The 22,241-nt window shown below is 37.8% G+C and overlaps 1 protein-coding gene across 1 annotated transcript in view; it reads left to right on the forward strand.

Moving 5' to 3' along the window:
- UNC5C (unc-5 netrin receptor C) overlaps positions 1-22,241 on the forward strand; it is a 335,202-nt gene that overhangs the window by 174,266 nt on the left and 138,695 nt on the right. The window contains exon 2 of the mRNA XM_008707176.2: positions 19,157-19,378. Coding sequence (XP_008705398.1) covers positions 19,157-19,378 — 222 coding nt within the window. The remainder of the gene's footprint in view (positions 1-19,156; positions 19,379-22,241) is intronic.

Below are 22,241 nucleotides of genomic sequence, written 5' to 3' on the forward strand. Positions count from 1 at the left end.
GTACCTGCTAGACGTCCTTGGAATTGCCTCACTGCACCATATACTGAATCATACTGGACCTAAACTATGCCCCGGGATCAAGAATGCGCTATGACTCCTGACGTGCCCACACCTCGAACATCAGCAAATGAGTAGGAGCCAGGTAAGCACAATTGTTTCTTTGCCAGCTCAGCTGAGAGCCTGGCCTTTCAGCCTCCAGACGTTTGGGAATTTGCGACACGCAGGCCAGAGGGTACTTCAGAAAGTTTCCAGTCGTGGGACAGGACTATAGGACTGCAGCAGAAGGTCGCACTTGGCGGGCCGGGGGGCGGGGGGTGCAGTGGAGCTGGGTAATGTTGAACATGCAGCCAAATCAGTGGCAGATCTTTATATGTGGATAAATACGGTTGTGGATGTGGATGGATTTGGCATCCCAGCACTTATTAAGAGTTTGGCCAGCACGATTCAAATGCCAGATTACAACCGCTTCTTACAGAAGAGTGAAGTTCAGTATCTAAGTAAAGCAAAGCAGTCAGCCCAAGCCCAGGGACTGAAGCCGTCTTGTCCTGTGAAGGAGACGCAGGCAGCTCTGAGTTTGAGTCCAGGCTTGAGGCATCAGGCGAGCTTCCTTAGAGTGGCCGGGGGAGCTGGGGCTGCTATTTCCCCCAGAAAAGAAAAGAAAAGCGGCATCTCCCCGAAGGTCTCCCAGATTTGTCGTGGTTGGTGGGAGGGGGGCGGTGGTGTGGTAACTCAACACCGAACTACCTTGGTACCTCCGAGGGGGCATTATATCCAAGAACTATTTTTTTTCAGTGCCTATTAATCACTATCAAAACCTGCAGCTGTTGGATTCATTTGGGTACGCAGTTACTTACAGTTTGATTTTGCCACTTAAAATGAAGTGTTATCACTGAGGCAACAGTGTGAAAGGAGGTTGTTGTAAACGACCTCTGAGTCATGAAAGCTCCACTTGTTTTGCCACATAATTAATCTGATGTTCAATGAATCTCCCCCTGCCCAGAGACCTTTGTAATCCCGAGATGCAGCATTTTATGTTTACAGACGCTTGATTAGTGGGGCCTCTGCGGGCTGATGGCTCGCGGATGATAGCACAGCCCAGGAAGGCCGGTGGGATTTGCCTCTGGTTTGGGTACTGGTAAACCTGGGGTGCCAGCTGTCTGTCACAAACGCTCCTTAAAAACTCAGATAGCGTGGCCAATAATCAGTTCGTGAAAAAATGCAACAGCCAGGGGCTTTCATGAAGATTGCAAATATCTATTGGTGCAAATGTTTGGCTGGCCCAGTGGAGCTGGGGTTTCTGTGTATTGCTCCAGGGGATGGCATTTACATAAGCTGCGGTGTGAATGGCGCCCCCTAGCGTTGTGTGACGTGGTAGCTCTGCATTTTATATAGTCCCCAGTTTTTACTTTTTTTTTTTTTATAGTAGCCTGTTATTATTTAACACATTTGTCTCCCTGCTTGCCTCTGAACTCCTACAGAACTAGATGTATTTTCTTATTTTTCATTGTGCCAAACTGTGGCAAAGTGCCCATGGCCTAGGAAACTTTTGTTAAGGCTTCTTCATTTAATCGAATAAAAGTGAAACATATTTTGTAAAGCCAAGAATTTTAGCTTTTGTGTTTAAACACATAAGAACTTCTTGCAAGTATTATTCATATTGGTATGCCCGCTCAGTCTTCACACTGTAATTGTTAAGAATCTTCAGGAGACAAGTGAAAGAAGACCGACTCAAACATGCTTAAGGTCAAAAGAAAAAACTGAATTTAGTGGTTCACATAACAGACATCCCAGAGTCAGATCCATCTGACTTCAGTCCAGATCCACTGACCCAAAAGACGACCTCAGGGCATTCTATCTCCCTCAGTTCTGCCTTTCTCTGTATGGGCTTCATTCACGCTTGCTTTTTCCATCCCCCATCAAGATGGCCACTAGCAGCGCCATACTGGCAGACAGTCCTTTCAGCAGTCATTTCCCTTCTGTACAGTAAAATCCCAGATTCCATTTTGATGGCACTACCTTGGGTCCTGTGCTCACCCTGGACCAGTAATTGTGGTCCCAGGATTGGAATCTCTGATGGGATGGAGGGGAAGAGAATGGGAAACTGAACCATATGGCCCGAGAGTATAGGAAACGTTTCTGTCACAAAACAAGAAGTGGATGGTGGACAAAGAAAAACGTGTTTCCACGACATTATCCTCCATTTAACAGGTGATGAAACTAAGGCTTAGAGACGATACTGTCTTGACAATGTGGGTCTCCTGGCACTGAGTCCACTATGTTTTGCACATTATCTCCCACTTACACAGTCTTTCCTGCATTGTATTAGGTTAGCAGGGAATCAGTAGTAAGGACTTTTTTCAGACCCGTAGCATGGTACTCTGAGAATACTGAAGAACTGGAAGCAGTGAATGGGTAAACTGAAAATAAGAGTCATGAGAATATTTTTTTAAGTCTGTTTCAGTGGGGTTCAACTTGATTTCCCAATTTATGAAAAAGGCAGCTTGATTTTCCTGACAGATCAGACACGTGGAAGTTTTCCCTGAAGTACTGGCAGTGATCTCAACAGAAACAATCAAGTTCAGATAGCTTCCTCGTTCCTCTGTTCTCCTGACTATTTGAAGGATTTAATTCGCTTTCATTTAGATGTGGTTCTGGTTTTGGTGAGAGTGAAGCGGCACTTTGGCCCGAGGGACATGTGTGGGTTCTGGAGAATCACAGGCGTTGGCTCTGACCACAGCCCACACGGCCTCGGAGACATTGTCACAAATACTGCATGATTCTGCAGCCACATTTGCACAAAACAGCGTATCTTTGATGCTCACATTTATGTTAGTTTAGTTTTATTTATTTTTTGATTCACTTTTTGTAGCAGTGGGCCTGGAAGGTATGAAAAGGATAATGATTTCACAAGAACTTGAGTTGAACCCTTACAGAGGAAGAGGGAGGTAGGGGTCTGCCTTGAAATCAACCTGCTTATTTAAGTAGATTTAAAGAAAAACAGAGCATGAAAACAACAAATCAGCCTGACTTATCTAAGAGGAGTGGATAAAATAGTCCCTGCAGGAGGAAACGTGTAACCCAATCCAGTAGTTTATCACATCTTCATGAAACCTTGAAATAGCTCTATGAATTTATATTGTTTCCGAAAGCTATGTGAGCCGTGCTGTCTTGCCCTGCCCCACTGTGAACCCTGAAATCAATCCATTGCTCTCTCAAACTTTGGGAAAATGATATGCTGCCGATGCCAATGAACTAGCTGCATTCACAGAATGGTTTTTCACTCCCCGAGTTTACTGAAGTGGAAGACGGAGAGGGTATGCCTTTCTGAAAATAACCACATGTGCTCAAAGACCTAGATTTTCCCGGCGTGAGTGCATTTCTGGTAAAACACCTCTTTAACATGAGGAAACCTTGTTATTCTTCCTTTCCACAAATCGTCTGCCTCCTTTATATTTGTAAAGATTGTCAACTCTTATTTCTGTTTTGGAGGTTTAATGAAACAGAGGCCTCGGAGAAGGGACGATGGATCCTGTTCAAAGAAATCCACCTCCTGCAACAAAGGAGGCCAGAGCTGCATTCGCGGTGTCCTCAGCTGTACCCCACCTTTCCACAAATCACCCTCCTCTGCCTCAGTTTACATTAGTTCATAATCATTATTTATATTGTAGATATTCTGAAGAAGCACTTTAGAGGTGGAGAAAGTGCAACTTGAGATATTTCTGGCTCAAGAATAACACCTAGGACTTGTTTTATTTTGCAGCGAGTTGCACTACAGATCTTCAAGTATTTTCCTTACATCTTTTTACAGATTGTCTTGGCTTGTTACTACTTATTTGACAATAATTTTAACCGTGCTAATACCTCACTCCGTGTGGCAGTTAACAATTTTCAAATTGCTTACATATATTCTGTGCCTACTGCGTTTTATTATTCCTCTCCCTATTGTGGACAATGATTTGCTAAGTCTGTTTCCTTTAATGTAGACAATAGCTTTTCTCGGTGACTTAAAGCAGTTGTTATGAATATGTTGGTTGAATAAATTAGAAAGTAAGCCAAATAAAAGAGCAGTAAGAACATATCACTGTGACTTCTGGAGACTAGCAGATACAGCATGTATAAAATTATATTAAAAAGCTGGCATTTATGTATTTCCCATTTTGACCGGTAGCTCATAAATAGAAGTTGGTGCCTCCTTGAGAAGCTCCGCGGAGCTGATTCCTCGTCAGATGATTCTCTAAGTGTGTGTGCTGAATGTTCGTCAAAGGAAATTACTGCTGCTTAGGAGTTGGGTGGACCTTGGGCAAGCTGGTTGGCTTCTTTGTGCCCCTGCTTTTTCATCTGTACAGTAATGGAGATAACAGTATCATCCATAGTGTTGTAAGACCTACGTGAAGGAATAAATTTTAAGTACGTAGTGGGGTACCTGGCCTTTGTAAGTGCTTTGTATTTGTTATTTTTATAGTCGTTCTAATGTTGTCCCTAACAATAATATCGTAAGAGAATCATGGACAGTGGTTTGATAAATCAGAGTTTTCACATTATAGGAGGCAGCATCACTCAGGCTTACCCAACCAGGAGTACCTGGATTCCTTTCCCACCTCGTCCATTCATTGGATGGACAGTCTTGGGAAACACACTCAAACTTTCAAAACCCAAGTTTCTGTCTATGAAAAATAGAAGTAGCTTATTATAAAAGTTGTGTCCATAGGGTAGCTAAAAAGTGAGATGGCAATGAGATATCATTAAATAATTTTTTTTAAATGGCGTCATAAAGAAAACTTCACATCTTCTTAGACACAGTCTCTGGCTTTAAGCAGTGATGGTGGAGCTCATCATTAGATCTCATTCAGTCTTTTGTTCTCGAGCTGAGGACCCTGGATCAACAGCAAAGGGTATGTGTCTGATCTTTACATTTTTAAGCAAAGACAAGTAATATTTTCTGTTTATTTGTGAAATGTAAAAGTGGGTTTAAAGTGATTGACACTGTGGCAAGTTTTAATTTGATCTTAGCAGAGAAAATACCTTAGCGGTGCTGTATTTCCAGTCTTCTGTCCTTATTTCCTTTGGTCTTCACTTTTGTTTTCTTCTAAATACATGACAATGTTAACAATGCCACTTAATTCTGAGGTCCAATATGATTCCCAAAATAAATTTATTGGGAATAAGTTCAACTGTATCGGTTGGTTAATCCTTTTCCATTTTTATTGAAGAATTTAGTTATAGATCCCCCCAAAAAAGTATGTCCAAATATACTAGTACATTTTCCTTTAAAGTTTAACTGTCTTTAAATGAAACCAGAGTCTTTGGAACTTTTTGTTTACTTGTAAACTTCTAACAATGTTGAAGCATTTGTCATATTTCAGCATCTAGTCCTTATCTGAAACATCAAGGTAGGCTTAGGTCTTGAAAGAGTTTTTATTTTATAAAAATAGCTTACCTCTTTCAACTTCGTGTAAAGATGGCAGGCCAGGCTAAAGTGACAAAGAATGCCTTAAGGGGAACTTTGAATGAATAACTTCGAAGGAAAACTATTTCACCAAAGACTTGTCCAGATTTAATTAGTTACGGGGGTTAAAAGCAGAGAGAAAAGGCCAGGAGCCTAGAGGGACTTTATTCCTAAAGTGTCAAAGAGAAGTGAGGTCTCACATGGAGAAGGAAGTGTTGCTACTTTAAGGTTTAGTAATTTTGTGACCCAGTGTCAAGTGTTGTGATTTCCAGTGGCAGGGGAGGTGAAAATGTGAAACATTAACCAACCCTGTACCTTGCTGGAGGTGATTCATACCCTTACTATCTTCTTCAGTATACTGGGTATATTATCTTTCAAAACAGTAAATTTTGAAAGAATGTATTTGCTCCATCAAAAGGGATAAAAAGTAGGAATATTGGCTCATAATCAGTACCCTCCCAGAATAAGTGAATTAATCCTTTCCTGGCAAAGTCATGAAATGTTAATTTATATCACATGCCACTTGGAAACTATAATTTTAAAAAAGACACACACGTGGATCCAGAATTCAATTACCAGAGCTAAAGATAACAAAGATATTAATAAAGGTTGTGATGCTTGTTTGTTTCTGTTTTAAAACATGTGCAGAAATTTTGGTGTCATGCAAACATTACTGAAACTATAAATATGCAGTGTTTTTTAGTTTTTGATGTTTTTATTTTTAATATTGGATGTTACCTTATCCTAAACAGTGGTTGGAACATAGTAGGCATATGATAACACCAACTTTGGCAAGGGGTGGATCAAGTGAGGCAGAGAATTTTCTATGAAAAGCAGGAATCAATATGAAACATATGCATATATATTTCCTTTTATATTTTATCGCTATATCTGTATCCACATGTATTTGCACATACATAAATAACTGCATGGAGAAAGATCCAGAACAGACACACTAGTGTCAAAAGTTGGTAGAAATTGGGAGTGGGAGTGGGAGTGGGAGGGGGCTTTCCATTTTTGTTATTTGTTTCTTTATTATAGAATTTTAGCAACTGGAATAAATAAAATTTAAAATATGCAATTTTTTATAAAACCGTAATGGCATTGAAAGGCAATAGTCCATGGGGTAGCTCAAAAATAAGAAGCTAGAATAAATTATCAAGTGAATTAGAAGGGGGTATTGAAATGGTGCTACAGAGCTTTCATAATCAGAAAATATATGCCAGAGCCATGAAATCTTGAGATTGGCCTGGGACATCTACTCCCGCCACTTGATAGCCACACAATCTCAGACAAGTCACTCAGACTGTCTGGGCCTCAGTTTCCTCTTCTATAAGATGAGACAGTTGAATCAAAATTCTATGAAGATATTTAACTATACAGCACATTACCTCTCTACAGCCCCAGGCAACGCTCACCCATGTTTTCCCCACCCCACAGTTCTCGTACAGGCACCCAGCCAGGGAGACAGGGCACAGAGATATAAAGCAATTCTCTGAGCATTTTTTTCCCCACCTTTGGACCCCTGGCCTCTCTCCCGCAGTCCTGAGCACAGTCATGATGGAAGCATAGACTTCTTGACTAGAGGACTTCTAGAATGCTCTCACATTCTAGAAGCTCTGCTCTTTATGTGTATGGTGTACTCACACCTTGGATTTTTGTTCGCACCATACAGACCTACTTATCAACCTACCTACCTAACCACACTTACAAAACGCAGTAGATCGTTGGGAGCTTGATGAGGACCAGCACCGGGTTCCCGACTCATAGCAGTGTTTCTCTCACCACCTTCTGCTGGCTCCTCCAAATCGGTCCCTGAAAGTAAACACATTTAGAGGAGTGATAAGGTAAGTGGTGGTGGTGTGTAGGGAGATTACTAATGAGAAAGCAAATTCTGACATTTTATTTATAAATTATGTCCAAAATTTTAAAAGAGGAAAACTGTAGTGAGACAAAACTGTTTTCCATACCCTTAAGAAAGAATGAGGACTCTGAAGAGGACACTAATAGAAAATCTGAAGTTCTATTTTTTATGAAGTAGGAAAATAAAGAGTAGTCACTTCTCTGCATTTGAAAAAATCTAGAAGCTTACAGTTTTAGGAATTCATGTATCTTTTCATCAGTTTACTCAACAAATATCATCCTTTGGTCCTGCTACATGCCAAATATGGCTGGTGTTACATATTCATGAATGAATTACACATAATTGTATTGAAATAAGCTCTCTGTGTAGTGGGGCACAGAAAAGGTAAATGTGACCTACCACTATGCGTTAAATGCAATGACATAGCGTTGCATATTGTGTAGTGTTAACTCAGAGTGAAGACAACAAATCCATACTCAAAGAGTCTAGAATGAATTCCTGGAGGGAGTAAAACTTAAGATGAACTTGGACAGAAGAATAGGAGTTTACTAGGCACCGGTCAGAAAAGATACTTCAGGAAGACAGATTAAAGAGTTCCTAATGCTCAAGGATATTTAGGAAAATGAGAGAGTTAGTATCCACGACAGCAATGCAACAAGAAAACAGTACAAATAGTTATCGTATGTGAAGATCTTATCTGTGGTCACCTCTGTGCTGAATCATTCCTGTTGCCTTATTTCATGTACCCCACACACTATCACTACATTGCTTTGTCTGCTCATTTTATTGTATTTTTTTAAAAGATTTTATTTATTTGTTTGAGAGTGAGAGAGAGCAGGAGAAGCAGCAGAGGGAGAGGGAGAAACAGGACCCTGGGATCATGACCTGAGCCAAAGGCAGATGCTTAACTGACTGAGCCACCCAGGTGCCCTTGCCTGCCCATTTTATAGTCATGGAAACAGATGAAGTGAAATGCCAAAAATCATACACATAGTAAAAAGTGGTCCCGAGTCTCAAATCCAAGTCTGTGTGGTCCCAAAGTCAATTTTCATAGCAATTACCCAATTCATAGTACAAAAATCCAAAGTCTGTGTTCTCCCCCGGATACAGAAACCCCTGTACCCATTTATTCAAAAAGTGTATATTCAGTTCCAAAGAATATAATAAGCACCAGGTATACAAAGATGAATAAGAGCCAGTTAGTTCACTACAAAGTTATTATAAAATGCAGTGGTAGAAGTATTTTTAAACCCCTAACAAATTTGGTGGTGGGGCTAGGGGAGAGGTAGGTTCTAGGCTGGCAGAGGTAGGAAAGGCAGAGAAAACTTCCTGGAGGAAATGATGGCCTGAGCTGGAGCTTAGAGGATGAAGAGGAGCAGGTGAAATAGGAGAGGAGGGGCACTGAAGCAGAAGGTGTAGAAACTGCACGTTGTATCCAGAGGACAGTAGGTGGCCTGTGTTGTTGGAATGTAGAGGACAGGGAATGGAGTGGTGAGAAAGCAGGTGCAACGGTACACACACATTAGATCGTGGAGGGGCTTGTGTACCATGTTGATGAGCTTGCATTTATCTCATAAGAAGTGAGGTTTAGGATTTTAAACAGAGAAGTGGCTTAGAACTTGCCTTTAGTCAGGAGGCAAAGGATACCACCTATGAGGCTTTGAAAATGTCTGATGAGAAATGATGATGGCAGTGGAATCAGAAACAGAGAAAAAGAGGCAGATTCAAGAAACACGGAGCCTGTAAAATTAGTGGGCCTGTTGATTTTATGTTGAAAGTGAGAAAGAGGAAAAAGTCAAAGACAATTCTTCGTTGTGTGGCTTGGTGGAATCCTAGGAAAGATCAAGATTTTATAACTTTGACGTTTCCTATAGTCATGAACTTCATTATGAAGCTGTATATTTTAGGTGTATTATTAATTATTTCACTAAATTTAAGGGATAATTTCTTCATTCCACATTCACTAAAAAGAGTTTCTAATTTGCATGTGAAATTTGAGATTATAGTTTTTTAATGGTCATGTTTTTAAAATATAAATTAAAAATATAAATTAAAATATTTTTATAAATAAAGACTAGTGTTCTTATCATTGATCATTATCATTTTTAGGTCTAAGTTTATGGCTGAACATTGTATGCATATTGCCATAGATTTTATTTTCATAGTTTCCAATATTTTGAATTTAATTATTATTCTTAATTTGGTGACATTTGTCTCCTTTGCTATCTCATTCTAGTGCTCTGATATATTCAGTTTCCCTTACAGGTGACTGTTGAACTTCTCAGAAGCTGGGTTATGTGTGTTTAGGTTCTTTGTTCTATTTTTCACATACTTGAAAATTTCCATCAAAGTTAAAAAACATACACGGATTTTTTGAAAAGTATATAAATATAGACAGATTACATTCAGATCATTTGAATTATCATAGTACATTACTATGGAGAAGTAATTAATATTTTTCATAGTTCTTAGAGCAAGTAATCAATTTTAGATGTGTTCACTTCAGTTGAATAAAAGTTTTAGAATCTACTAGATATCTGGTGGAGCTGGACGATAGTAAGGAATACAGAAATGACTGGGACTCTCAAATTGCATTAAAGGACTTTTACAATTGAGCAGTAAGGAACAGTTATCTCTGGGAGGATTAGGACTAGATTCCTCAGTGACATTGAGATAGGCAGTGAAGAGTCAGTAAGAAATATGGCGTCATGTACACAGCACTACATGCACATGGGAAAACATTGAAAAAGCTACCTTAGTGTGGAATATGGTACCACCAATTTTAGCTTTGGTGGAATGGTGGTAAATAAGCTGAAAATGAATCAAATTTTTGGCTGTGTTCTGTTGAACACAAAGTTTCCAGCAGAAGCTGTTATGAGTCTACCTTCCATTTAGACCTGGGATAGCTGGGGTTGAGAGAGGAAAGTCAGGGGCAAGTCTGCAGAAACCCGTCAGTAGCGTAACTCTTGTTATAATCCATTTGAGTGGGTACAGACTTTAGTTTGAGCAGTGGCAATGAAGAGGAGAATAGGGATTGATGGTGAGAGAGACAATATGGAGCTGATCTTCATTGTACATGTAGATGAATTGGACCTGATGGGGAGACTGGACTCCAAGCTTCTTACTGTGAGAACGATATTACAGTAAGAAAGAAGGAGTTGAGTCAAAAAGAGAAGGTAATGTTAGAGGGAAGGTGTTCATCTGATGTTGATGCTGAGGATAGGGTGTTGAACAAAATGAAGTAGTCTAATCCCATAAAGCTTTGATTGTGGGAAGGGAAAAGAAAAGAGGCAACTAACTTAGTAAACAAGCTGATTTGAAAATGGTAGGTGATAAGACGATATCAAATAAAATGACGTGTTCTTGAAGAAACATTAAGAGATTGAGATTGGGTGATCAAGAATCTCTTTGTGCAGGAGACATCTTGAGCTGAATCCTAAATGGCAAGAAGGAGAGAGATCTTTTCCAGAGGAAAAAAGAGCTTGTATAAATGCCCTAGGGTCAGCCTGATTTGGGTGTGTTCAAAGATACAAATGCTAGTCTGTCTGTCTTGAGAACGGTGAAAAGGACATGAGCATAGGAAACGAAACATAGAGACCAGCAGCAATCAGATCAAGTGGGTCCTCACTGGCCTTGGTAAAGAATCCAGTTTCATTCTTGGTCAATGCAGAGGCATCAAAGGATTTGAAGAAGCAAGGGCGTGGAGTGGAAGATTGTGTGTGTGACATGATCTGATCATTGAAGCCCGTGTTGTGGATGAGATGACCAAGGGAGAGTTTAAAGGAGAGAGAACCTTGGTAAGAATCTGACTGTACTCAAACAGCAAAGAACAAAGAGAAAAGTCAAAGAGGTAGGATGGGAAGCAATCTAGTGCTAATGCACAGTTCCCCGGAAAGGAGAGGGTCTCAAATGGAGGGAGGAGTGCAATGAAGTCAAGCGTCAAATGAGGCCAGGAGGTTGAGGAGACACAGTCCGTAGATGTATCACATTATTTTCCACACACAAAATGTTTTAGATTCAACTTTGATTATTTAGTGAGGGAATATATGTAGTCCAAGGCTGTTACACTTCATGATATATGACATTAATACTTGCAGAGAAGATAGATATAATTTTTTATAATTTTTTTAATATGGAGATGGGATCTGTACTTAAAAATGCTGAAATATATATATATATTTCTGTTGTATTTTGTGTAAGGATTTCTTCTCATTATTTCTATTGATAGAGTAATTGCTACGTACTTCTATCTTATCATAGAGGAACTTCTCTAGGAATAATAATCCAAATGGAAAGGAAAAAAACAAAAGAAAACCCTGATGTCCTTGCCAGGCCCTGGACTAGGTATTGGTTATACAGAAATGAATTAAGCATTGTTCCTAGAGCTCTGAACTTGCCTTCTAGTGGGTAGAAATAATAAACAAGAAGAGTAGAGAGCAATGGGAGATGATATCAGGGGCTGAGGTCCAGGATTTGGAGGTGAGGAGGCCTTCAAAAGAAGGGATGCCTGATATCTGAAAAATGAGTAAGAGTTACGAAACAAGGTGATGGTATTGTGGGAAGTGTAATGGCCAATTTGATGTTACCCTGGTAAGGCTACAGTCTCTCTTTCTCCCTTCCTTCCCTCCTTCCCTCCCTCCTTCCTTCCTTCCTCTTCCTTTTTTCTTTTCTTTTCTTTTTTCTTTTTTCTTTTCTTTTCTTTTCTTTTCTTTTCTTTCTTTCTTTCTTTCTTTCTTTCTTTCTTTCCTTCCTTCCTTCCTTCCTTCCTTCCTTCCTTCCTTCCTTCCTTCCTTCCTTCCTTCCTTCCTTCCTTCCTTCCTTCCTTCCTTCCTTCCTTCCCCAAAGTGACATCATTCTATGCAAATTGGTCAAAAACTTGCTTTATTTGCTTAGTCGACTAATGGATACCCCTCTGATTTAATACATACAAATCTGCTCCTTGTTTTTGTTGGCAAAACAGTATTCTCTTGGAAGGACATGTCATAAATAATTACCTAACCATTTCTCAGATGATTGTTAGTTGTTCTTATTCAAATAGTTAATTCCAGCTGCCTTTTTTGTTGAAGTATTTCATGTATTTTTTTAATAAACAGTGCCGCAGTGAACATCTTTGTGTATGTGCATATGCATATATATATTATGTATACACTTATACACATGTACATTATATACACATACATATATGCATATATAGACATACATATGTATACAGACATATACACATGAGGTATATACACCTCATATACATACACAGACACACACACACACATATATATATTTTAAGTACATTTTTAAGTACATATATATATATAAACACACACACCCCTATAAATGCCATTATGTATGTAAGATGTATTCCAAGAAGTGAGGTAACCTATTTGGAGGTGTGCAGAGATTTTTTGTTTTTATTGTCAATTTTTCTCTACCATGATGCCAATTCATACTATAGCCAGTACCTTCAAAGTCACATTTCCTCAACCCCTCATCAATCATACAATTTATTTTAGCTAATCTGATGAGCAAAAATAAGCTTACATTGTGTTTATTAAATTAACTGAGAAAGGGAGTGAATGCATTTTGGAAACATTTTTCTAAGAGCACAGTATAGACTATGTGGCAGAGGTAAAGACTGTAGGCAGGAAAACATTTAGGAGGACTTCATATTAATAACATTCAGAGATCGTAAAGACTTAAACTGGGGCAGAAGAAGGTGCCTCTCTTTCACAAGTAAGTGCGTCTCCAATAGCATGTTGGTTGACTTTGTCACCATTAATCATGTCTAAACATGATTTTGAAAGTATTTCTTGAAAAGAAGAAAAAAAAAAATTTTTTTTCTTTTGAAGCTGGAATCATGCCGTACCTCCAAATTGTGTAATACATTAAGGGCATTATATATTCCGCTACTTAAATTGAAATGATGAATCCATTAATATATTGCTTGAAATGTAGGCCATAGTCTTTGTCTTCCAAAGGATATTTTAATCAAAATATTAAAAATAAGCTAGAGTCTCATTCAAATAGTTAATTTCAGCTGCCTTTTGTTGTAATATATCATGAATTATCTCACTGATGGATGGGCAGCCAAATGCAGATAAAATTAGCTTTGCAGTCATTCATTTTAAATTGCTCTTGAATCATTTGGAAGTAAATTCCATTTCAGAAGAATACGCTTCAGGTCTCAGACAAAGAGATAATAGTCCTATATTTTATGATATAAGCAATAATAGTTTAAGTCTTATGATTCAGAAATATAGAAACTTATGTATTAAGTTGGTGAAAATTAAGGCTTGATACGTAGCAATAAAACCAGCAACCTAAGCTTCCTAGATTAATGTTCGTAGCATAATATTTTCCTGTCAAGATTTAGGTGGAATGAAAGTCTATAAAAATAATACATGGTACAAAGCTTTCTCTTCTTGTATATAAATGAAAAAAACAAAGGCTATATGAGATAACAGAAAAGGAAATATTGAGAGTCACCTGATATCAAGATGAAAATGGTAATATTGATATTGAGTAATGGTAGAAAGTGGAAAATTAAGTCACATGTTACAGGAGGGTAAAATGAATAATAATATCACATCTAAATTGAAAAGGCAATTATAGTTTTAAGTCATTGTAAATTCAGTGTACAGAATAAAGCCAACTTTGGAAATTTGCTTTGTTAATTTGAACAAACTACATGCAGAAAACTTGTTTAGCAGTTTTATCAATCAAGTCATATGGCCCAATTAGCATAACGCCATCCGTATTTTCATCTGGGGTGTGCCTTTATACAACATATGATAATTTGGGATAACTGTGGCACGTTACCAGAAATAAGTACATTGTCTGAAGTTGCTGTTCACAAATTGAGTTCCCATTATCTCCCTGAAGACTTCAGGGCTCTTTGGATATTTATATTAAGAAATAAAGTAGTAATAGGACACATGCACTGATCTCCCGCTGAAAAAACAAATTGTTCTTTTGTAGCTTCAAGTTTTATAGCATGACCTTAATAGTATCAGAAAGCTGGTTTATTTGGATAGTAAAATGAATTGCACACTAGCAGCTCATCTCAGTAAATAGTCTAACGACTCAAGGTAGAATCTCAAGCCTTGTTATCTCCATGTACCGAACTTTAAAATCTCAAACCGTATTATATGCATGTATTAAAGAGTCTGCTAGGGGCGCCTGGATGGCACAGCGGTTGAGCATCTGCCTTCGGCTCAGGGCGTGATCCCAGCGTTACGGGATCGAGCCCCACATCGGGCTTCTCCGCTGGGAGGCTGCTTCTTCCTCTCCCACTCCCCCTGTTCGTGTTCCCTCTCTCGCTGGCTGTCTCTATCTCTGTCGAATAAATAAATAAAATCTTTAAAAAATAAAAAAAAATAAAAAAATAAAAAGAGTCTGCTAGTGCCATGAAAGATTCAACTTCAGCGTGGCAGGGACTTTACTTGTTTTCGATCAGGCACATGAATGGGCCCTGGAGTACATCCAAAGGGAAACCCACAAACAAATAAAATCGCACACTTTCCCTTGCACACCATTGCAGACACGCTTGCTTCGAGACTTATTTGGAGGCTGAGTTTCACTCTCTGGAAAACCATGATTCTTCTAGAAAACATCTAATTATCGTAAGAAGCTGGGAAATAGCAAATAAGTTCTAAAAACTCCACTAATAAAGATATAATTTTAATTCTCAGATTTTTCCGTGCAGTAGAATGCTCAGTTAACTGACATTCGTAGACAGGACCGACTTCATGGGTGTGTGACCTGTGCTGTCACATAGGACTCTAGGTTTAATGCTCATCTGTCACCGTTCCAGAATTCTTAATACAACGAAGATTCCCCCGAATCTTCACTCTGCACTAGGCCACACAAAGTTTGTGGCCAGTCCAGTTTGTAGATCTTACTCTTGTTACAAACTTTAGTATTTGTAAATACATTTGAGGCAATGTGAACTCTAAAATACCTCGTGAACCTTTTCTGAATGATCACAGTTGCCATTCGTAGAATATTAGTGCTTTTATAAGATTTTTATTGACCTCCTATTATGTACCTGGCACTATGCTAGACTTAATGGAATATAAAAATGAGAATGGCAATAATTCCTGCCTCCAAAAGAGCTTTAAGCATTTGTTATATATTTCTGGCTTTTGAAAACTGGTAATAGTTGCATAAAACTGGTTGCCAAAACTGAAAAGTAGATTGCTCGATATGTGTGCAAGGCAAATGCATACACAGTGCAGAGAGCTGAGTGTGCATGAGAAGGTATTTGTAGACTCTCTTTTACAGATGATCATTTTTTTCCCTTGTTAAATCCTTGGTATTTGGAGACGATCACTTTCTCCTTGTTAAATGAGAAACTTGGTATTTGAAGATGGTCATTTTTTCCTTAGTAAATACACACGATATTTGGAAATGATTACTTTTTCCTTGTTAAATACACATGGTATTTGGAGATAGTCATTTTTTTCCTCGTTAAATACATATAGATGTAACCATGCTGGATGTTGAAATACTCAGAAGTTTTCCTTTATAATTTTGGTTGAAGAGAATTGGCTTGCTTGTTTGATTTTCAAAACATACTCTAGAAAACAAAAATTTAAGATGAAATTTCATAAAAAGACAACTTCTGAAATTGATGCTAATACCATTTCTGTCTAGAGCAAAGAAAGGATTGTCTTCGCATGGTGGGGGAGTTGTTGTCTGGGTCAGTTTACATGGCTGGGCATGGTATCCAGGCCACCTGTTGCGAATGAAGGAGGGAAGAATTTCCCAGCAGCACGTGAGCCCACTGATAATCAGTCCATTCCCATTTTGTCAGATCTGCCCCCATTATACATATCTTACTGACTCAAGGTCTTGAAAATTATCTTTAGAAGTGCCATTCCCATCCCCTAAATGGAGCACTAGAAGTAATGTGCCATATTGCCTGATGTGAATTTATCTAGGCATAGACTTAAACCCTGTATGTATGTTATAAGAAATAGTAATAAACTGATATGTCATCGTTGGTTAAAGCATCTCCCTAGATCCAACTTAAGAGATGGGCTTTATGCAGAAACTAGAATGATATGCAAAAGAAACATTGCATTTACCACATAATGAAAATGTTGCAAATGATGGACATCATTCCTTAATAAGTTGCATATTAAGTGTAATTTTACGAACACCTTGAAAAATCAACACTTGATGACACTTCAAACCAAGACATAGAATTATTTCTCTTTCCTGGGAGTGACCCTCTTGTCTTACAACTCAAAATTAAGGAAATACAAAATTAGTTTGTCCATACATTCTTTTTAAATACATCATTAAATCATTACTATTTTTTCCAGCACTTAACAGAGCCCCTTTAGAGTTGAAAACGTATGTATGACTTTTCCAACCTCCATTAGTCTTCCCAGTAGTTTACAATAAAATAAGCAAAAAAAAGAAATACATGCTTTTGGCAAGGAAGGGTGATCAATTTTTAGTGCCTATCTTTCTGTAGGATGTGAATACATAAGTACTTTGCTACATGATTGAATAAGGTAAGGTAGTAAACAGTCATCTGATATTTTGCAATCATCATTCCTTCTAAAGGAACAAATCTCACTTTCTAAAACAATGACTGAAAGGAAAGCTTTTTATATTTTGGAAACCTGAATAAATATATTGTTATAAAATACATACACATTGTGGTATGTATAAATATACGCCAAGAGTAAAAAAAAAAAATTAAATCAACACTCTGCCTTCTTTAGTAATGATAATTAGAAACAACAGCTAACATTGTACGGAATTTCAGTTCGATATTTTGTGGCCCTCTATTGACTATCAGAACTGTCTATCATCACATACAACAATAAGTGCATTGTGGGAAAAAAAAAAAAAACAAAGAAGTGAATAAGGCCTTCAAGACCTCAGCTTTATGTTGATGGATCTGTCAATACCTCAGTTCCCCATTCCTTTGCCTTTCTGAACTATGTGTATTTAAGCAGTTTTGAGTGTTCTTGCATATTGACTAAAGAGGCCGAAATTGATGGAAACAAGGTGATTCTTTAGTTAGCTGACAGTTTGGATCCTTGATGTTCAGCAGTGGAAAAACCAGAAATGATGCCCTGCCAGAAGAAAGCAAATTAAGGAAGTAAGTGAGAAAGAAAGCTAGCTACAGAAAGCATCATTTACATGCCGGCATCAGAAATTTATAATTTGTGAGGAGCTTTGAAAGCTAGTTGTGTCTGTGATGCGGGTGAAGCCAGTTTTTACTGCAGAACATATTAGCAGAGATCAAACACGGTTACTGTTTGATGGCTCTCCCGTAAGCTGGATGGAAAAAGTGCCAGGCCAGGTTTCTTAGTGGACAAATGGCCATCTTCCCAAACAAGGCAACAAGTGAATGAGTAGTAAAATGAGCTTTAAGGTAGCATAGGAACAACCAGTCTTTACCCATACTACATCATGTATTTGCTACTGAATGTGTATACTTTTAAAGAACTTTTAAAAGCTTTTCATTTGGACCTCACACCTTTAACCTTCCATATTAGCCTGGGGCGCTTTATCAGCTTGCAGAATGAACGATAGTTTTGCTCGCCGCTATCTGTCACAGGAAGAAAATTATCAAGTCTAACTTAGTTTCATTGTATTGGAAAGACTTTTTCCCTTGACTCTGGTGAAATATAATAGGATTTTGGGGGCATTTTTTTTAATTTTCTATTTTTATTTGGAATCATACAGAACCCAAGTTATGAAAAACATACCTCCAAGTGTACAAATATCTCAAGTGGTTTTGGAGTTTTGTTTATTCAGTGGTATTGAAACCGCAGTTGAAACAAATACATTGGAAGCAATATATTTGATAATTTTCAATGCTACAAAAAATGAGATGACTGACTACTGTTGTTCATGATAATACTTCGTAATATTCTAATGAGAATAGGTTTGACTAGTCATAGCATACATCTGATGTTTGAGGTGTAGTTTCTAAATAAGACCAAACAGCATTGCTAGACTCTAGGCTGTACTAGCCATCTACTATTGACTGACTTGCTATTATTATCTCTATTTCCAGTGCTGAGAATAATCCTGAGCTCAATAAATACTTTTGGTTGAATGAATGAAAAAGTGAATGAATATGTCATGCAGTGGCATCTTTTGAAAATAAAGATAGGAGGGGCGCCTGGGTGGCACAGCGGTTCAGCGTCTGCCTTCGGCTCAGGGCGTGACCCCGGCGTTATGGGATCGAGCCCCAAGTCAGGCTCCTCCGCTATGAGCCTGCTTCTTCCTCTCCCACTCCCCCTGCTTGTGTTCCCTCTCTCGCTGGCTGTCTCTATCTCTGTCTAATAAATAAATAAAATCTTTAAAAAAAATGAAAATAAAGATAGGTTTGAATCTGAACTTAAAGATCATTAATTTCATGTTCCCAGTGTTCCTTTTTGGCTTCTTGCAAAGCACTTAAGGTTTACCTATGAGCCTTACATTTTTCAAACAAATTTCTCTAATGAAATTGTTTTTGCTTTTGTCAGCTCTCAGGGGGAACACTGTGTAGCGGGAGGTGTAGTGCTCCATTGGGAAGATCACAGTTTGTGAGTGAGACAAACCTGGGTTCTGATTCCAGTTCCACTATTCACTACATGCATGCTCAGGGCAAGATATTTACCTTCCCTGATGTTGAGTTTTGCCATGCGTAAAAATGAGAATAATAACCAAAATATGAATTGAGCAACCAGTCAAGAGACCTAACGTACTGCCTGGTGCATAGCAGGCATACACCTTGTTAATTAGATCATTTATGAGTCATTATTTGTAAATGAGCAGCAAGTAAATGGCAAGTGGCTACAACGATTTGAATGTTTTCCACTTTCTTCTTGTTTTAGCAGACGATGACTTTTTTCATGAACTCCCAGAAACCTTTCCATCCGATCCACCTGAACCTCTACCACATTTTCTTATTGAGCCTGAAGAAGCTTATATTGTGAAGAATAAGCCTGTGAACCTGTATTGTAAAGCCAGCCCCGCCACCCAGATCTACTTCAAGTGCAATAGTGAATGGGTTCATCAGAAGGACCACATAGTAGATGAGAGAGTAGATGAAACTTCCGGTGAGTTTTCCACTGCATTTGGGCTACTGTTTAGGATTTACTTACTTAGTACTTTGCCATGTTGTCATACTGCTCTTTCGATGGTGAGAATACAAATGAGTGATTATCCTTTGGCAAAAGGTATGGTTCAGTTTGGGTAGAATTTGGTGGTCTCATTCCATGCATTGCAAAGTAAATCCTGACTTGTTTCCTGATGGGCGTAGTTCATGCTGAAAGAGATAAATGAGAAAAATGAATAGACGGGGACGGGATGAATGGTAAGTGCCCTAGTCAAAGATGAATTTCATTCGTGTGTCAATGTTGGTGTCACGTCTAAATATCCTGGGGTTGGGGAACGTGTTCAACTAAGGAGAAGTAATTTTTATTTACAACTATCAAATGTCAATTCACATACATAATTTCCCCTTAAATTTTTAAACAATTTGTAAATGTTGCAGATTCAAAGTATCCTGTGTCCTTAACTTACATCTAAAAATAAATCCTAATTATCTAACTCTTACCTAAAGTTCAATTGAGAGTGATTGAGAACAGTGATGGTGTGAGATCCAGGAAGAGGCGGAGGGTGAGTGTAGCCACCATCTGGGTGGGTCTTGATCAGATTACCTTTGTTCCTGGCATGGTGAAAATGCCTGACTTTATTGCTCAGTATATATTATCCCTGACAGTAAAATACTAAAGGCAAAGAGAGGATATAGTAGATTTTAATAAGCTGTGGGCTTTTCTTGATAAAAGGAAACTTTCTTGATAGCATCTTTTTTACTCCATGATGGGTGACTTAAGATAGTTGTGTAACTCCTACAGTTATTATAAACTGGAAAGATGTGTATCCTTCCACAGTGGTTTAGGTGCTTTTGCTCTCTAACTGTGAGAATAACAATTGGAACTTGCAGACCCATTCTAGATCTATGATTTTATAATGTTAAGACATATGTCTTAAATATTAAGGTTCCACTGAACAACATTTCCAAGGTAAATAGGAAGCATTTAAATATCTTTATTTTCTTTCATAACTATCTCTACCTACCAGAATAGATACACGTTTTCAAAATCCAAATGGTAATTAATTCATATTTGTATCCAAAAGTCAGATTAACCAGGGTTGAGCAGAGAGCAGCTCTTGAGGGAGATCTGTGTTCCCTATCTCTCACAACATGAAGGGCGTATTGAGGTGATGGGACATAAAGAAATGGAACAGACTGTGAGAGGACTGAGAAAAGTCATCTTTTAGAAAAGTATGTGAAGCACAGACTGATATAACACAAACGGTCGTAGAAAATCAGGTGGCAGCTCTACATAATTGTTTGTCAGTTTGTGAATCAGTCTGCTCTCTGCATGCCATCTGATGGCTGTAGAAATAACTGGGTATCCAGCTGTACGGTCGCTTTACTTCAGGGAATTGTCCCACCTCTCGTTCTAATTACTCAGAATACAACTCCACCAGATGTCTACAGAATCGCAAGTGAATTCGTTTTATTTGTTTCAGCTCATTTACTTGTAAAGATTTCAAACACACAAGTTTTAATGGCAAGAGGCAAAAGAAAGACATCAGAAAAGCTAAGATGAAAGTCACAGACATATTTAGGCTTCTCTTTACTAAATTAAGGAAAATGCCTAAACAGGAGGATTAGAAATAAAACCCAAACTGCTCTGATACTGAGCTCCTCTGCCAGCCACACATATACGTATGTGTGTGTAAACATAGGTATTTTAGTAAGACATTTCCCTTCTTAAAACATTATATTTTTTATTATTTCTACATAAAATTAATTAATATTGCATATGCCAGTTATTAAAAATACCTTGTAAAGCAGTTATGTATGGAACTATGTGGCATGTTTCTCTTCAACTTCAGGATGGGACAGATCAGAACTAAGGGCAGAATTGGCAGCCGCAATGCTTGCACAGTGCTCCTCAGATTCATGGATGGAGTGGAATGCAGTGTACCTTTGTGTTGTCTTTCATGTTCATCCAAAACTTAACAAGAAAGCCAGCATCCAGACGTGTATCACCTTTCATGTTAGAAAAAAAAAAAAATGATGCCCTCAGAATCAGTACTATCTGGTATGTTCTTAACATACTAGCCTGTGCAATTAGGCAAGACAAATAACTGAAAAATATAAAAATTGTTTTAAAAAGTGGAAAAATGATCATTTTTGACACATAGTATGATTTTTGTATATCTGGAAAAAGTGCATTTTTAAATAAAAAATTGAAAAACATAAAGAGAATATAGAAAAGTGGCTGAAAAAAAGATTCATATAACCCATCAACTTTTATTTTCTAGATGGCCATTTAAATTGTAATGGAATAAAAGATATCATTTATAATAACCGTGTAAAAGAAAATGTATGTATAAAGTTAACAAGAAATTTGCAGAATTTTAGAAAGAATAACTTTAAATGCTACTCAGAGTAAGAAAAATACGATGACTTAAATAAGTGGAAAAACTTATCTTGTTCTTGGATAGAAAGACTATATATATATATACATATACACATATATATATATATATATATTTTTTTTTTTTTTTACAATCTTGCAGCTTAAAAAAAAAGATCTCTTCTGGATAGTTTCAGAGATTGCAGGTGCTTTGTACAATATGAAAACCTTAAAATGTAGAAAGGCAATATTTTTAAAATTTTGCTGTTTATAAATGAATCATAAGTCACCAACATTGAATGAAAAGTAATTTGTGAAAATAGCTGGAGGAATTCTGAAATAGTAGTATAATGAGGGAACCCCAGCTCTTTGTAAACATATTGCAAAACTAAAGAAGTGAAGAGTTTTATCTGAGCAGAGAATAAGACATACAGATTAATGGATTAAAATAGGGACCAGGAAATACTCAGTTAAGACATTTTAC

This window comes from Ursus maritimus, unplaced genomic scaffold (assembly GCF_017311325.1).
Source record: "Ursus maritimus isolate PB19 unplaced genomic scaffold, ASM1731132v1 scaffold_8, whole genome shotgun sequence".
Classification (NCBI taxonomy): domain Eukaryota; kingdom Metazoa; phylum Chordata; class Mammalia; order Carnivora; family Ursidae; genus Ursus; species Ursus maritimus.